Source organism: Astatotilapia calliptera, chromosome 1 (assembly GCF_900246225.1).
Source record: "Astatotilapia calliptera chromosome 1, fAstCal1.2, whole genome shotgun sequence".
Classification (NCBI taxonomy): domain Eukaryota; kingdom Metazoa; phylum Chordata; class Actinopteri; order Cichliformes; family Cichlidae; genus Astatotilapia; species Astatotilapia calliptera.
The window spans coordinates 23,548,073-23,562,501 of record NC_039302.1 but is presented as its reverse complement, the minus strand read 5'-3'; the positions used below and the strand labels follow the sequence as shown (position 1 = coordinate 23,562,501).

The following is a 14,429-nucleotide window of genomic DNA, read 5'->3' as shown; positions in this document are numbered from 1 at the left end:
GGGGTTGGATCTCCTTTTGCCTTCAGAACTGTCTTAAGTGTTCATGCATAGATTCAACAAGGTGCTGGTAACAGTCCTCGGGTCTTGTTGGTCCACATTAACACAATAGTGACATACAGATGCCACAATCCAAGCCAAGATGTACCTATACAGTGGCTGTTCAGTGTATACAGAACAAAATTGTAGCTAAATGACTACCCTTCACTCGGCCAAATCAAGTAGAAAATCTAAACCAACACTTTTGTTTTTTTAATAATATATAAGCCTAACGCCATGGTGGCAAAGAAAAACAATTATTTAATTTCAATTTATTGTTCCAATGAAGTGTTTCATTTGGTCAGAGGCTTATACAAGATTTCATTAAAAAGTTATATGGCACCCTGGAAATAAAAAATTGGCTAAACTCTTGAAAACCTTAAAAGTCTGCCACTGTGTATTCAAAAGGCAGGAGTATCTTGGCCATATCCACTGGAGGAGTTCCAGCATATACCTCAGATGCAGGATTCCCACAGAGCAATCTCTAAACAACAGGAATAGATAAATACAAGGAAAAAACACAACTGTAACTGCATTAGGGGAAACATTTCCATTATTATCTTGTGAGGCTGCTGTGTCAAAAGACGTTCTCTGTTTCTAAAATTATCATGGCTTTAAAACTGTGCTGTCTGTTTATCACGTATGGATTGAAGTTTTTATCAGTCACTGCAGCTGTCAATTCCTGTGCAGGGATTTGGGAGTTTAAAGCCCTTCCCAGCAAAGATTAAGTTCCAGCCATGTACACATGCAGGGGTAGTGTGGTAGCAGGGCATTTAACTGGCAAAGCTGAATCCAGCGTGTGCAGATGCATGAGAGCGTAGTTACTGTGTGGAGTGCAAACCTGTAATAAGGTAAACCAGCAGCAGAGGTGCACCAGTTTTTGTTTTTTTGCCATATTATACATTTATGAGACATTTTACTGCCTGATTTAACAATGGTAGAGCACTTTATGTAGATTTTCTTTACAGCAACACAATGGATGTCAAGTGTACGTCAACCAGCTATTAACACTCTGGATTCTCATCTACTTTGCATTATGAGGTCTCCAATCTTCCATTTGCAATTGTCTGAGCGATGCTTTTTATCTTTTTTCTTGCTGAGCTGCTTCACATCTGGCTTGGGGTTATCATTATATGAGCTGCAAAAGCTCAAAAAGGAAACAGTATTTTTTAATATATGACAAGATGTCACTGATAAAATATATAACAGCAAATTGTTAAACAGTTTCTAAGAATTGATCAAATTCATGGGATGATTCGGCAGTGACAGCAGTAATGAATACATTTCAGTGTGCAGCTTCATTTTAAAATATTACATTGCCTGCTGGGTGTTTGTTTTATTAAATTATAGCTCTGTGCTGCACAATTCTCACTTCACTTACCTGAAGAATGACATGGTATTCCCTGGGTAGATATAAAGGGTCCTATGAAGACACACGGTGTTTAAGTGTGCTATAGATATGATAACATGATGATCTTTATTTTTTACATGTTTGTGTTCATTAAATTCTTCTTTAGGAGCACTTGTCTTGCGTTTAAGGAGTTACCAAAGAGAACAATATTTTCTTGCAAGTGCTGCAGTCCACTGAAGCCCTACTTTTGGCATTATTGGGCTCAAGAGACATAAATTATATGGGTTTTTGTTTGTTTATGCTCATTCCCTTAATAATGAGTTGTAGTGAAATAGAGCAGCACAGTTGGAAATACTTAACTCCCCCAAAATGAGAAGAAAACCAAACCCGATCAAACTGTTGGCTCTAGCTCTGCTAGGAAACATGTCAAGTCTGTGGTTATTTTTTAGGGTACTGTCAGATCGAACTGCACCTCTTCTCACCTTTAAAAGCACAGGTTAACATAGACTAAACTAAGTTAAGTGGGACCTCAGTTTGTTGGTATTGTCATAAAGAAGCTGCATGAAATAAGACGGACAAAGCCATAGGAATAAAATGCACAGAGAAGAAAACTACTGCAGTTTTATTCTTTTTTTCAGAGTGCATCTCTTAAAACTGATGGTCCAGAAGTCAATTTAAATATTTAACTGAGCGCACTGTGAGACCAAGAGAGGATATATAAAGGCCTTCTGCATCTGATTTTCTAGAACATTAAAAACTGCCTCTGTAAAACTGGGTATCTCTGCCAGTGGACTCTTGACTGGATCCTGTAGTTTCTGGCAACACGATACTGGTGTAGTGAAAATTTCTCTGATAAAGAATTGACAAATAAGTGCTTGTCTTTCACTATTTTATTCATCACACTTGTAAGAGGTCACAATTAATCTTCAAAAATGGCCTCTTCTCTCTATTGTAATTGTTCATACAAAGCAAAGTGACAAATGACTGGCAAGCAATGCAAATCAAAGTGTAAATTACTGCTGCTTTTTCTGCTTCAGAACCACGGAAGGTCCTTCTGTTTATATAATCTCCACATGATTACTCCGGTTTCTCCTTCCAGTGCAAGAACACACAGTGGGTTAACCCTGCATACCAGGACACAGGATATTCTCCCAGTAGGGATAAAAAAAAGCTGTATAAAATGTTAAAATATATCTTTTGAAAATGTAAACATTTGTTAGACAAACATGCAATCTGTGAACAGTATACTAGCATCTTAAAATCTGCTTGGAATAAGGTGATTACTCTGTGTGAAACAGTCTGTACCATAATACTGATCAAAAAGATGGCTATATTTAAATAAACTGAAAGTTGAAGACAAAAAATGACTTATACTTGCTTCACTGTTGTAACAACCAAGTTTTTGTCTTTTTTTTATGTCAACCTCAGCAAAGAAGTTTTATTTTCCACTGAGATATCCATATTTATTTAGCTCTTCAAAACAGTGGAGCTGAATAATGATCTTGAGGATTTGATTTTTGTAGTTCCTCTTCACAAAACTGGTCTTTGAACACAGCAGGCCCATATGTGCGGGTAGTGTGCATTTTTGAGCGCCACAGTTTTCTTTTCCTAAGGAGCCTAATTATTAATTCTCCTTCACATCTTTCCTTCAATTTATAATTATTTTCATTTTCATTATTTTCTTTGCCCAGGAGTAGCAATCTCTCAATGACAAAGTTGTCATGTCCTAAAAAACCCTGTTTTATTGTCTGTTTTACCCTAAACAGGATCATAACTTGCACATGCTCCACTTAAGAAGACTTTAACTATAGTTAAACTGAAGTTATAGCCGAAGGTAGAAGTTATTACTTTATTACTTTATAAAAACCGTCTTGGCTTTTGCAACCAGGGCTGTCACCTCCTGCTTGCTGTTAAATAAATTCAGCATTTGCAAAAAATAAGACTTCACTTTCCAAACCCAATTTTATAATAAATATTGTTTGTAGAGGCGACAAAACGAGGGATTGGCTTTACAGAACATACATGAATGTTGTAGTAAAACAAAATGAGCTGCATTGGATCATTATGTGACAAGTCCTTTAACCTGTTTACTTGTTATCAGCCATTAACCCTTTCACGCATAGTGGTCACTACAGTGGACAGCTATTCAAAGGATGTTTTCTTGCATTTGTGTCAGTGTTGATGGTATACTTGGACATAAACCACTACATTGGACACCGATGTGTAACTCCATACCCTGCCACCCACTGGTTATTTAATATTACTATAGATGTATGACGTGTTTCATTGCAATTATTGTTATTTAACCCCATCATGCATGAATTATGACAACCTCAATCAGTATTTTTATTCATCTTTTCATGCCTAAAGACGAATAAAAATACTGATAGGCTTAATAGACAGTGTACAATGTGAAACTACTACAGACTCTATATGAAGTATGTTGATGTGGTTGTGATTAAATTCAATTAAATACTGTTAGGGCTGTTTGGCTACTTTTTTCACCATTTCAGTTACTTGATTCTAAGATTTGTTTTCCCTCTTGAGATCCGAAAATATTTTTTACCTAACATTTGATTTTGTTTTCATTGTTATAATTCGTTGTGATTTTGCTGTAATTATTTCACGTTCGTAAGAAAATTGTTACTAATATTCTTTCTTGTCTTTTGCTTATCCGGAGACTGGATATAGTGTCTATGAGGTCTATTTCTGTACCCGGATCGCGAACACGCGTCGTTGCGCCGCCCTGCGCGTTCCTTTCCGTCCGCGTGCCCGTGGGTTTTACCTGTGTCTACGCTGAGGGTTTCCAACAGGGAAGAGTAATGCCATCAAAGATCATTTTTGAAACTGAGGATCAAGCAATGGACGAAGAAGTAGACACTGTCGTGGAAACTAAAACCCTAAAGGTGAGCAAAGCAGGTCGTCTCGACCTGGAAAGAAAGAAAAATGGTTTTACTCGCGGCTCGGCTCCTCCATGTTTTGGCAGCATGTGGCTGAACATGCTAACTAGCTAACCAGACAGCTAACTCTACTTAACTGTTAGGAAAACTGAGAGAGATAAGATAACAGTGTGTAGCGAACTTAGCAGTGACGTATTTTTGCGCTCATGTCCCGTGCTGTTTAAAACTTAAATTTTGTAATGAAGCGGAAGAGCAGCAACGTGGTCCGATGGTGAGCTAAGTTAATGTTAGCACACAATGCGAGTGTTAGCCATTTAACTAAGCTAAGAGAAGATCACGTGGCATGCCCATGCGTCTGAGAGTTGATCGTGTGGTCTGACGAAACTGTTTACATTGGAGTATACATCCGCGCTGTAAACACGAACTAAGTTTTGTTTACTTTATAGCCAGACGTTCTAAAAAAACCCCCAAACAAATACTACGTAAAACAGTAAACAACACTTTACTTATAACTATAGGTGCTGCCGAATATCACTTTGGTATGCTAAATACACTAAATTCGCTAAAGTTTGTATGGCCGCCTAGAATTAAGTTTTGTCAGACTTACAAGGTGGATGGCTGATTAGTGTTCGTATTGTCAACCTCAGGTCAGGATTAATAAATCAACCGTTTAAACTGGGAAACACAGTTTGGCTGGTTCTTTGGTCGAAATGATTTATTATAAGTTTGTTCGGCTAATGTTATCTGCGGGTGGCAGTGCAGGAGAGGAGCCGTCTTATTAGCAGCGGGCTCATGTCTGGTTATTAAAGTAGTATTCCTTTTTTTATTTTATTAAGTCATTAATTTATTCAATAAAATGTCAATATTTGGGGTCAGTCACCACGCAGATATCCATATAGAAGTGTTTTGTCTTTTGTTTAATGTGTTTTCAACGTCACTCATTTTTATAAGTGGCTTCATAGTCCAGTGGTTTACATTAAGCAAAATATTCCTGTTATGATGCAGGGAGGAGACACTAGTTATTTTGGTGTTGTCAGGAAGAGCATCCAGCGTAAAAATCAGCCAGACATGCAGAGCTGCCCACTGAGGTGGACCCTACTGAATAAGAGAGCAGCTGGAAGTAGCTTCAGACCACTTTAATGCCAAAAACCACCCAAATAACTGTAGTCTTTGAATATTTTGCCAGCAGAAAGGTTGTGTGATACAGCAGATGCACATTAACCACTGCAATATCTAAATGACGTTTTTGCTGATAGTAGGACAAAAAGCACAACATTAGCCAACAATGTGTGGAGGAACTGAACTGAACACTTTTAAACTTTGAGTAGCTACAGAGTCCTTGGGGTTCCTGAATTTCTTACTGTTTTGTGTCTTAAAATGAAATAAAAAAAAAATAAAAAAAATAGAACAAGACCAAAGAGGGCAAGAAGCTGAAGAAGCAGCAGCAGCTGGAAGAGCAGGAGGATCCAGATTGCGAGCCTCCTGCACCCAAAAAGAAAAAGAAAAAAGACAAGCTTGCAGCAGACCAAGTGAACGAAGACCTCGATGAGGCCACTGATATGAATATGAATGGCAACAGCAATGGTGTTGAAACATCAAAGAAGAAGACTAAGAAGAGCACTGAAGAACAGACAGACACAGAGGTCAGTGTTGATTGTCCTTAGCCAAAGGTCTAATTTTGGAACTAATGGACAGTTTATGGGCATATTAATACATCCTGTTTATATTAGGGGAATATAATAATTTTGCCTATAAAGTGATCTCTCTGTAATATTTGTAATATTTGATCCACTTCTTTTCATGGGATTAGAAAATCAAGAAGAAGCAAAAGAAGGCAACTGCAGAGGCAGCAACCAATGGACATTCCACCCCAAACACCCCGGTTCAGACACCATCCCAGTCGAGCGAAGATTCGGCCAGTGACAGCGAAAAAGAAACGGTAAGATCTGCAGAGAGAATGTCTTTTGCTTTTCCCAGCACATCTTCTGGCTTCAGTTACAGGTTTTAAAAACAAAACTGACTTTGTTTTCTTGTTTAGGAAGAGACACCAGAGCAGAAGGAAGGTGCATTCTCCAACTTTAGGATCTCTAAAGTCACTATTGACAAACTGAAAGGTAATGTCAGAACTTTCTACCCTATTTTCATTAATTTATTTTTAATTCTATTTATTTTTATACAGTGCCTCAGAATTAGAAGGTCACTGGCACATGCACAGTTCTTGACATGCTTGGTGCGTCATAGTTTTGGGTAGTCATGTTGTTAAGTCTGACTTCAGCTTTTTATGTAATGAAGAATTACAGAATTTATTTGAATATTTATAGACTTCTGCAAGCTTTCTAGGGCTAATCTAACATGGGCATAGGAGTTGTTGAAGTGCTTCGAGGTTTGCTAAATAATTAACTAATAACTAATTACCATTGATTCTCTTTCTTTCTCTGTGTTCCACACTATTACTGTCCCTTTTTAGCCCGAGGAGTCTCTTATCTGTTTGACATTCAGGTAAAGACATTTAATCATGTCTATGATGGAGAGGACGTAATTGCCCAAGCCCGAACAGGAACAGGAAAGACTTTCTCCTTTGCTATCCCTTTGGTGGAGAAGCTCCAGAAGGATTCAGTGGACATGGCCAGAGGCCGTCCTCCCAAGGTACACGCCCATACACAGCAGAGGTAGTGAATATTTATGGACGCTGTGATTCTGTGTGACTGAGTATTTATTTATTTTTTTTTAACTATAGGTTCTGGTGTTGACTCCAACCAGAGAGTTGGCTATCCAGGTTGCTAAAGACTTCAAAGACATCGCTAAGCGCGTATCTATCGCCTGTTTCTATGGAGGCAGCTCCTACAACCCACAGAGTATGTCACATACAACAACACAGTTTTCTTTAAGTCAAATAGTTTTGGATGTTCCAGTTAGAAAAGAGGGATGTTATACATGTATTACACATTTTAATTTAGCAAAAATTGTGGTTCTATCCACCTTTTTTGCTTGAATGCCTCAAATGCACTACTTTTAACCTTTTGACTGCAGTAATTCAGGGCAGACACAAGGTGGCAGGACTGTATACTGGAACAGCGCATGGGCTTTTTTTTTTTTTGTAGTGTATGATTCATGGGATTTGCAAATTAACTTAATAACTGGGATTGCTTCAATCATGACTTCAGTTTCAGTGACTGTAAAATGTCGATGATAATCAGGGTAACTGAGACCATTCCTTCACTGCTGTTTTTTCTAGAAATAGATTCTTAAGTAGATGTCAGAATATTTTTAAATGCAGTTTCTGTTTGCTGTTTTCAGCTTGCTTTATATATTGTTATGAAATAAAACTCTTTTTATTAACCTTTTCCTTCCAGTTGATGCTATCCGTAATGGTATTGATATATTAGTTGGAACCCCCGGTCGCATCAAGGACCACATCCAGAACAATAAACTCAACCTCACCAAAGTCAAACATGTTGTTTTGGATGAAGTGGACCAAATGTTGGACATGGGCTTTGCAGAACAGGTCGAAGAGATTTTGGGTTCATCGTATAAGAAAGGTAAAGTTCAATCTCTGGGTTTGTATGTTGAAATATGTATATAGGCCAAAATGAGCTGATAGTGTTTTAGTTTGTGTCTGCCTTTGTAGAGGTGCTCACACTTCCTGATGATCAGTTAATCCAGTGTGAATGTGATTAGCAGCACCTTGCTGCTATTTAGCCTCTTATCTGCTAGGGTGCAAGGGTGTACTTAGTTTCTCACAGGACTGCATAGAGTCCTTTCCTTTTTACACGACTGTTTACTGAAGTAGTAATTGTTTTAGTTTGGTTATATATGTAAATTTTAATGTCGTGCACATCTCTCCTGTTTAGACGCCGACACCAACCCACAGACTCTCTTGTTTTCGGCTACCTGCCCACCTTGGGTGTATGAAGTGGCAAAGAAATACATGAGACCCAACTGCAAACATATTGACCTGATTGGCAAGAAAACTCAGAAAGCTGCGACAACTGTGGAAGTAAGTGTGTTTGTGTGGGAGGGAGACGTAGAGGCTGAGACTGGTGCAATTTAACAAGCGTTACAGCAGTCTTGGGTCTTTGGTTTACATTGCTTAGAGATGCTTGCATGCAGGGCCAGTTAAAGTAACGGACTGTAAAATGAGCTCGCATACATCTCCACCAGGAAAACCCAGCAAGTTCATTTGCAGTAAAAATTGCTGTATTTATCATCATCCACTTCAGTGAAGTTGTAATAAAGTACAAGTTTTTAGCCTGCCAGTTGGATTAATGAAAATCTCTCTCCTCTCACGCCCCGCTTTCCCCCGCCCTGGTGAATCATTTGTCTCTGTTTCTTTTTCTACTGTAGCATCTAGCCATAACATGTCACTGGTCACAGCGTGCGGCAGTGATAGGCGACGTGATTCAGGTGTACAGTGGCAGCCATGGGAGAACCATTGTCTTCTGTGAGACAAAGAAAGAGGCCAATGAGCTTTCCATGAATGCATCCATCAAACAGGTAGATGCACATACTTGCATGGTGCACATTTAACAGACTGATGTGTTGCACATTAAATTGGTAAAATCCTCAGTAATTTTCTTTTCTTTTTTTTTTTTTTTTTAAGAGCACCCAGTCTCTTCATGGTGATATCCCCCAGAAGCAGAGAGAGATGACGCTGAAGGGATTTAGGAACGGCGCCTTTGAGGTTCTGGTTGCCACTAATGTTGCAGCCCGTGGATTAGATATCCCTGAAGTTGACCTGGTGGTCCAGTGTTCTCCACCCAAGGTGAGAAGAGTTTCCAGTTATCTATAAGAATTCCTTAATTATGCCTTTTATATTTATTTATTTGTTTAAATATTGTAAGAGTGTTGATTTTATACTTGTGAAGATGATGGATGAAAATGAGTGATTAAGTTGCGGTGCATGGATGTTACCTGCACACTTTCACACGATTATACACAACAAGATCACTGGGAGAGCGCATCTGCCCCAGAACGGCAAAGGTGCTGCTAACACTTTGGTGTGTTTTTATAATGTTTTATTACAACTTGCCGAAGTCAGCCTGATTTTTATAACGACACGCTGATGTCTGACCTTTGACCTATGACCTTGAAGCATTCCATACTAAAGTGGTGTATTTTGTTCTTCTCCGTTGTTCATATTCTTTATTATGGATCTGTACACGTGGAGTAGAATTGGAAAAAAGCTTTGGGTCCTATAAGCTGTTTAAGATATATATGATTGCTATACACACACAGAGATATGTAGTGTGATTTTTTTTCTTTTTCTTTTTTTTCCCTTTTTTTGTGAAACTTTAATAACTAATTCAAATTAATTTTTGTCAAGGTTGATCTAGGTACTCGTGTCCTCCAAACCCATTTCTATTTGTATATAGTTTATATAATTTGACGACTCAATAAAAATAACAGTTTTGTAGATTTTTCACATTTGGTATGACTTTGACCAGATTTTCACTAAAATAAATTCTGCTCCAGCTGTTATTGGTACCTAACATCACATAAAATCTGAACAGGATATCTTGGAAACAGCAGATGCTACACTGCTAACAAACAAACAAACAGACCTGACATATTCCATGCCTTCAAGGGAGAAATGTTGTAAAATGATGAAGCCTCAAATCTTTACTTTGTCTGAAGTTTTTTTTTGTGTTTATTCTCAGGATGTGGAGTCATACATCCATCGTTCAGGACGTACAGGGCGTGCAGGCAGGACTGGAGTCTGCATCTGCTTCTATCAAAGAAAAGAAGAGGACCAGTTGCGCTACGTAGAAAACAAAGCAGTAGGTATCTTTTGAAATGCTCACTTGGGCAAACAGGAGTGACGGGCTTACCTTTTTGTTTTTTAAAAAAAGAAGCTGTAAAAAAATCAGAAAAAAGAACACAATCAGTCCTACTCAGTCTTTTCTCTTTACGTGTGAGAAGGAAATGGATAAGATCCAAAGGGAAAAGAACAGAAAGGTAGAGGAGGAGGGTGTTTAAGAGGCACCGGCTAAATAAAGGCGCTTTTTACACAATCTGTGACAATGAGGCCTTCCTATGTGACTGTTAAACTAACCATTTTTTATTTGCTCTTATTTCAGGGCATCACATTCAGGCGAGTTGGCGTTCCCACTGCCAACGATATTATTAAGTCATCAAGCAAGGATGCTGTCAGGTAGGTAATTAAGGGGAGTGAGAGCCAAGGGCAAGCAATTATATTTTGTTACAGGAGTATGAAATAGTTTTAATTGTTTACTATTTGAAAGCTTGTATTCAGTCAGCCACAAGGTGTTATTAATAATCAAGGGCGATGCTTTAGTACTGGCAGCTTGGTGGTCCCACGAAGCCTCTGCCTTAATCATGACACTGCTGAATGTGAAAAATCTTTCCTGACTGCGAGAGTTTGATTGTTGACTTTTCCTATACTGTGTCCAGGTTTCTGGATTCTGTTCCAGTCGCGGCTATCGGGTACTTCAGAGCATCAGCTGAGAAGCTGATTGAGGAGAGAGGAGCAGTTGATGCACTGGCTGCTGCCCTGGCCCACATTTCTGGAGCCACAAGTCTAGAGCAGAGGTCACTGCTCAACTCTGATGCTGTAAGTTATTTATGCATGCGTACAGAACTCGCTATTATGTCGTACTAGGCACCGTTCACCCTCGCATACAGCTTTCCTAGACGATAGATTTGTGTCTGCCCTTTGTTTTAAAGCCCGTGGGCGTTCTCATGCAGGCCTAACATGTTGCCCCTGCCCACCCACTAAGTATAGTGCTTGTCCTCCATCTAGTTAGAAATGCGCTGTGCCTTTAGGTGATGTATAACTGTAATTCTGCCTAATGTGTTGTTTCTGTTTTGTTTTTGTTTTTTTGCAGGGTTTCAGCACAATGCAGTTGGTGTGTTCCCAGGAGATGCATAATCTGGGTTACGCCTGGAGAACCATCAAAGAGCAGCTAGGAGAGGAGATTGAGAACCACATTCACAGAATGACCTTCCTCAAAGGCAGAACAGTATGTATACACACTCAATATGTAGATATGTGAGCTGTGGCTAGTGTATACATAGATGCTAGACCTTTGTAAAATAATGGGTATCTGTGTGAGAGGGGGAGAGGTTGTATGTTGATGGATGTCTGCGTGTGTACAGTTACAAAGGACTGGGCTCAGCGACTGTTCTACTTTCTTATAAATTGTACATTCTTGCAAAATAGTGAAAAAACCACACCCCAGCGTGCCACATGAATGATAGCAAATGGAAGTGTGAATTGGAAACTCACTGGTAAATGAAAATGCAAATTAAGAGAAGTAGTGAGTAAAATGTCTTTTTTTTTTTTTTTTTTTTATAATGTATTGTCCTGTTGTATGGGAATTGAGTCTCTCTGGTCGCACAATAAGCACAAAGCTAATTATCCACAGCATGTAAACAGAGAGACATCTGTTAGTATGAGTGAACATATGTGACCATGTCTGTTTGACACAGACATTGAAAAACTCGCCATCTCATGCTTATTGTTTTTCTAACAGGGAGTTTGTTTTGACGTCCCAGCTGATAAAGTCAAGGAGATTCAGGTGGGAACAACAATAACCCCAACATCTGTTCAACATATGTAGTTGACTTCTTGTAAATGTGAAAAAAAGTGAAAATATATATTTCAACAGACTGGCAGTCCTGTTTGAAATCCTTTGTCTCCAAACTTGTTCTTCCATTAGGAAACATGGCAGGACGGTCGCCGTTGGCAGCTCACTGTGGCCACAGAGCTGCCAGAGCTGGAGGAGAAGCAGTTCAGTAACCGTGGTGACAGAGGCTTTGGCAGTGGTAACCGTGGTGACAGAGGAGGGTTCAGAGGCGGCAGGGGAAGGAGTTTCGGTGGAAACGGTGGCCGTGGCAACGGGTTCCGGAATGGCGGCAGCGGCGGCGGCTACGGCAACAACAGAGGGGGACACAAACGCACATTCAACCAAGCGTTTGATTACTAAAGTACTAATGTGTGGACTGATAGGACAGACTGTCACTCAGCTGGGCTGGCAGTGGTTCTTATTGGCTGGCTGGTCAACATTCTCCATCATTAAACAAGTTTAATTGTGTAATTTCATATAGAATTAATTGAATTACAGAGTTTGAGACATAATTTTAACAAAATGTGCTATCGGAAGAGTAATACTAAAGGTGCAGTTTACCGTAAAGCTCGATATTTATTTCCTCTGGTCTGTTGTGCATGTCATCCATCTAGATTTTTTATTTTTTTGGCTCATCTGCACAGGTTTGGAGGCATGTGTAGCAGAAATGTTTGCCTTCTCTTTAATATAATGTGACTAAATTTCATTTAATCTGGGCTGCTGTTTAATGTAGGTAGTGTTTTGTTTTTTGTTTTTTGTTCAGATTTTTTTAAAAACCCATTTAGGACAGCACACGTGTCTTTTAGTCCCGTTATATTCAAGAAAAGACGGACATCTTTACACCACACATCTCCAGAGTTGGGCAAATCCCACCAAAATATTCCAGATGGATACATAACTCTGCAGGACAGAGGAGATTTTTTTTGGGGGGGGGGGGTGAGATGTTACTTTAATTTACAGATAGTTATCTAAAAATGGTTTAAAATGAAAATCTGTGTACCGTACCATATATACAAAACTAAGACTGGCAGCCATTTTTGCGATGCCTGATGTGCATTTCTTTAAGGTGGCACTTTAGCTGAAACTTTTGGAATGACATTGCAACTAAATAAACAAGCACCAAATGTAATTACTGGTTATATAACCTATATTGAAATGTTGGCAATATTCAATAACATGACCTAAAGTTGGAAAATGTCATCTATTGGGTTTTAGGTAAAGTGTTCATTTTTATGGGTGTTTGGGGAACATTGGCAGCAGTCACACTTAAGGCTTTTGTCCAAAATGGAAGATGCACAATCTTGTTCACGTCACATTTGATGTACGAGTGTGCTATCAAACCTGTTCAGTATGTTGCACTGTCACGTTTGAGATGGTTCTACTCTGCACCCGCAGAGAACAGCGATGGTGTTGACCTTTACAAATGTGCTCAGTGTCAGATTGCTGCCTTACCCTCAGCTGAAACCTCTCTCCCCAAAAATATGTTGGATGATTGCTTTGCAATCGCCTCTATTTAATAACTTTTGTCTACTGCTTCCATTCATTTGAATGAAATGACTTCTTCATTAAAAAGGTCAAGTCATGTTGTGTTTATTCCTTCCAAAGGGGTAAAATAAGTACGTAACATGCTTATGAAATAGTTTAAGGCATTCGTCTTCTGTCAGAATCAGACTGGCAATAAACTACACTCACTGAGCACTTCAATAGTAAAGTATCTAATTAACTAGTGGTAAGAAGGCATCTCAGTGCATTTAGGCACGTAGAAATTTTCAAGATGACCCGTTGAAGTTTAAACTGGGCATGAGAATGGAGATTCAAATAAGTTTGAATGTGGTGTGGTTTTTGATGCTAAACAAGCTGGTTTGAGTATTTCAGAAACTGCTAATCTACTGGTGTCTTTTCCACACAATCATCTCTGATTTGCAGAGAATGGTCTGAAAAAGAGTAAAATATCCAGTGAGTTCTACAATTGAAAATGCCTTGTTGATGCTAGGTCAGAGAGAAATGGTCCCAAACTGCCCAGAGTTGATAGGAAGGCAGCAGTGACTGTAATAACCACCCCGATAGCCACTCCTATCACAATGGCCAGAATTCGCACAGAATAACCAAAACTGGGCAACAAAAGCTTGAAAGACTGATGAGTCTTGATTTCTGATGCATCATTTAGCGTAAACGGTTTGAAAACATGGATCCATCTTAGTTTGTATAAACAGTTCAGGCTATGGGTGGTGGTGTAATGGTCTAGGTCAGTGGTTCTTAACCTGGGTTCGATCGAACCCTAGGGGTTCGGTGAGTCGGTCTCAGGGGTTCGGCAGAGCCTTCGCCATGACATGCATGGCTCATTTTGTGCACCAGTAAAAAAATCACATTTTATTTTTCACTAAAGAGGGGTTCAGTGAATGCGCATATGAAGCTGGTGGGGTTCGGTACCTCCAACAAGGTTAAGAACCACTTGTCTAGGTGATGTTTTTTTTGGCATGCGTTGGACCGCCAAGTGAGCAACATTTAAATGCTGCAACCTACCTCTGTTCCTTTGTGACCACGGCAGCAGGAAAA

The 14,429-nt window shown here is 39.3% G+C and overlaps 1 protein-coding gene across 1 annotated transcript; it reads left to right on the top strand.

Annotated features, from left to right (window-relative positions):
- Nucleotides 1-4,051: 4,051 nt before the first annotated feature.
- Nucleotides 4,052-13,455, top strand: ddx21 (DEAD (Asp-Glu-Ala-Asp) box helicase 21). The gene is made up of 16 exons (XM_026170407.1): nt 4,052-4,293; nt 5,694-5,930; nt 6,098-6,226; nt 6,326-6,401; nt 6,755-6,933; nt 7,025-7,142; nt 7,641-7,826; nt 8,139-8,284; nt 8,632-8,781; nt 8,888-9,049; nt 9,945-10,064; nt 10,365-10,438; nt 10,699-10,858; nt 11,133-11,267; nt 11,781-11,825; nt 11,967-13,455. The coding sequence occupies exons 1-16, from the start codon at nt 4,084-4,086 to the stop codon at nt 12,231-12,233; spliced, it is 2,394 nt and encodes a 797-aa protein (XP_026026192.1). The 5' UTR covers nt 4,052-4,083; the 3' UTR covers nt 12,234-13,455.
- Nucleotides 13,456-14,429: the final 974 nt, after the last annotated feature.

Coding starts and splice junctions, on each gene's coding strand:
- ddx21 (XM_026170407.1), top strand. CDS start 4,084: ATGAGGTCTATTTCTGTACCCGGATCGCGAACACGCGTCGTTGCGCCG. Junction 10,859..11,132: donor CACTGCTCAACTCTGATGCT/GTAAGTTATTTA, acceptor GTTTTTTTGCAG/GGTTTCAGCACAATGCAGTT. Junction 11,268..11,780: donor CCTTCCTCAAAGGCAGAACA/GTATGTATACAC, acceptor TTTTTCTAACAG/GGAGTTTGTTTTGACGTCCC.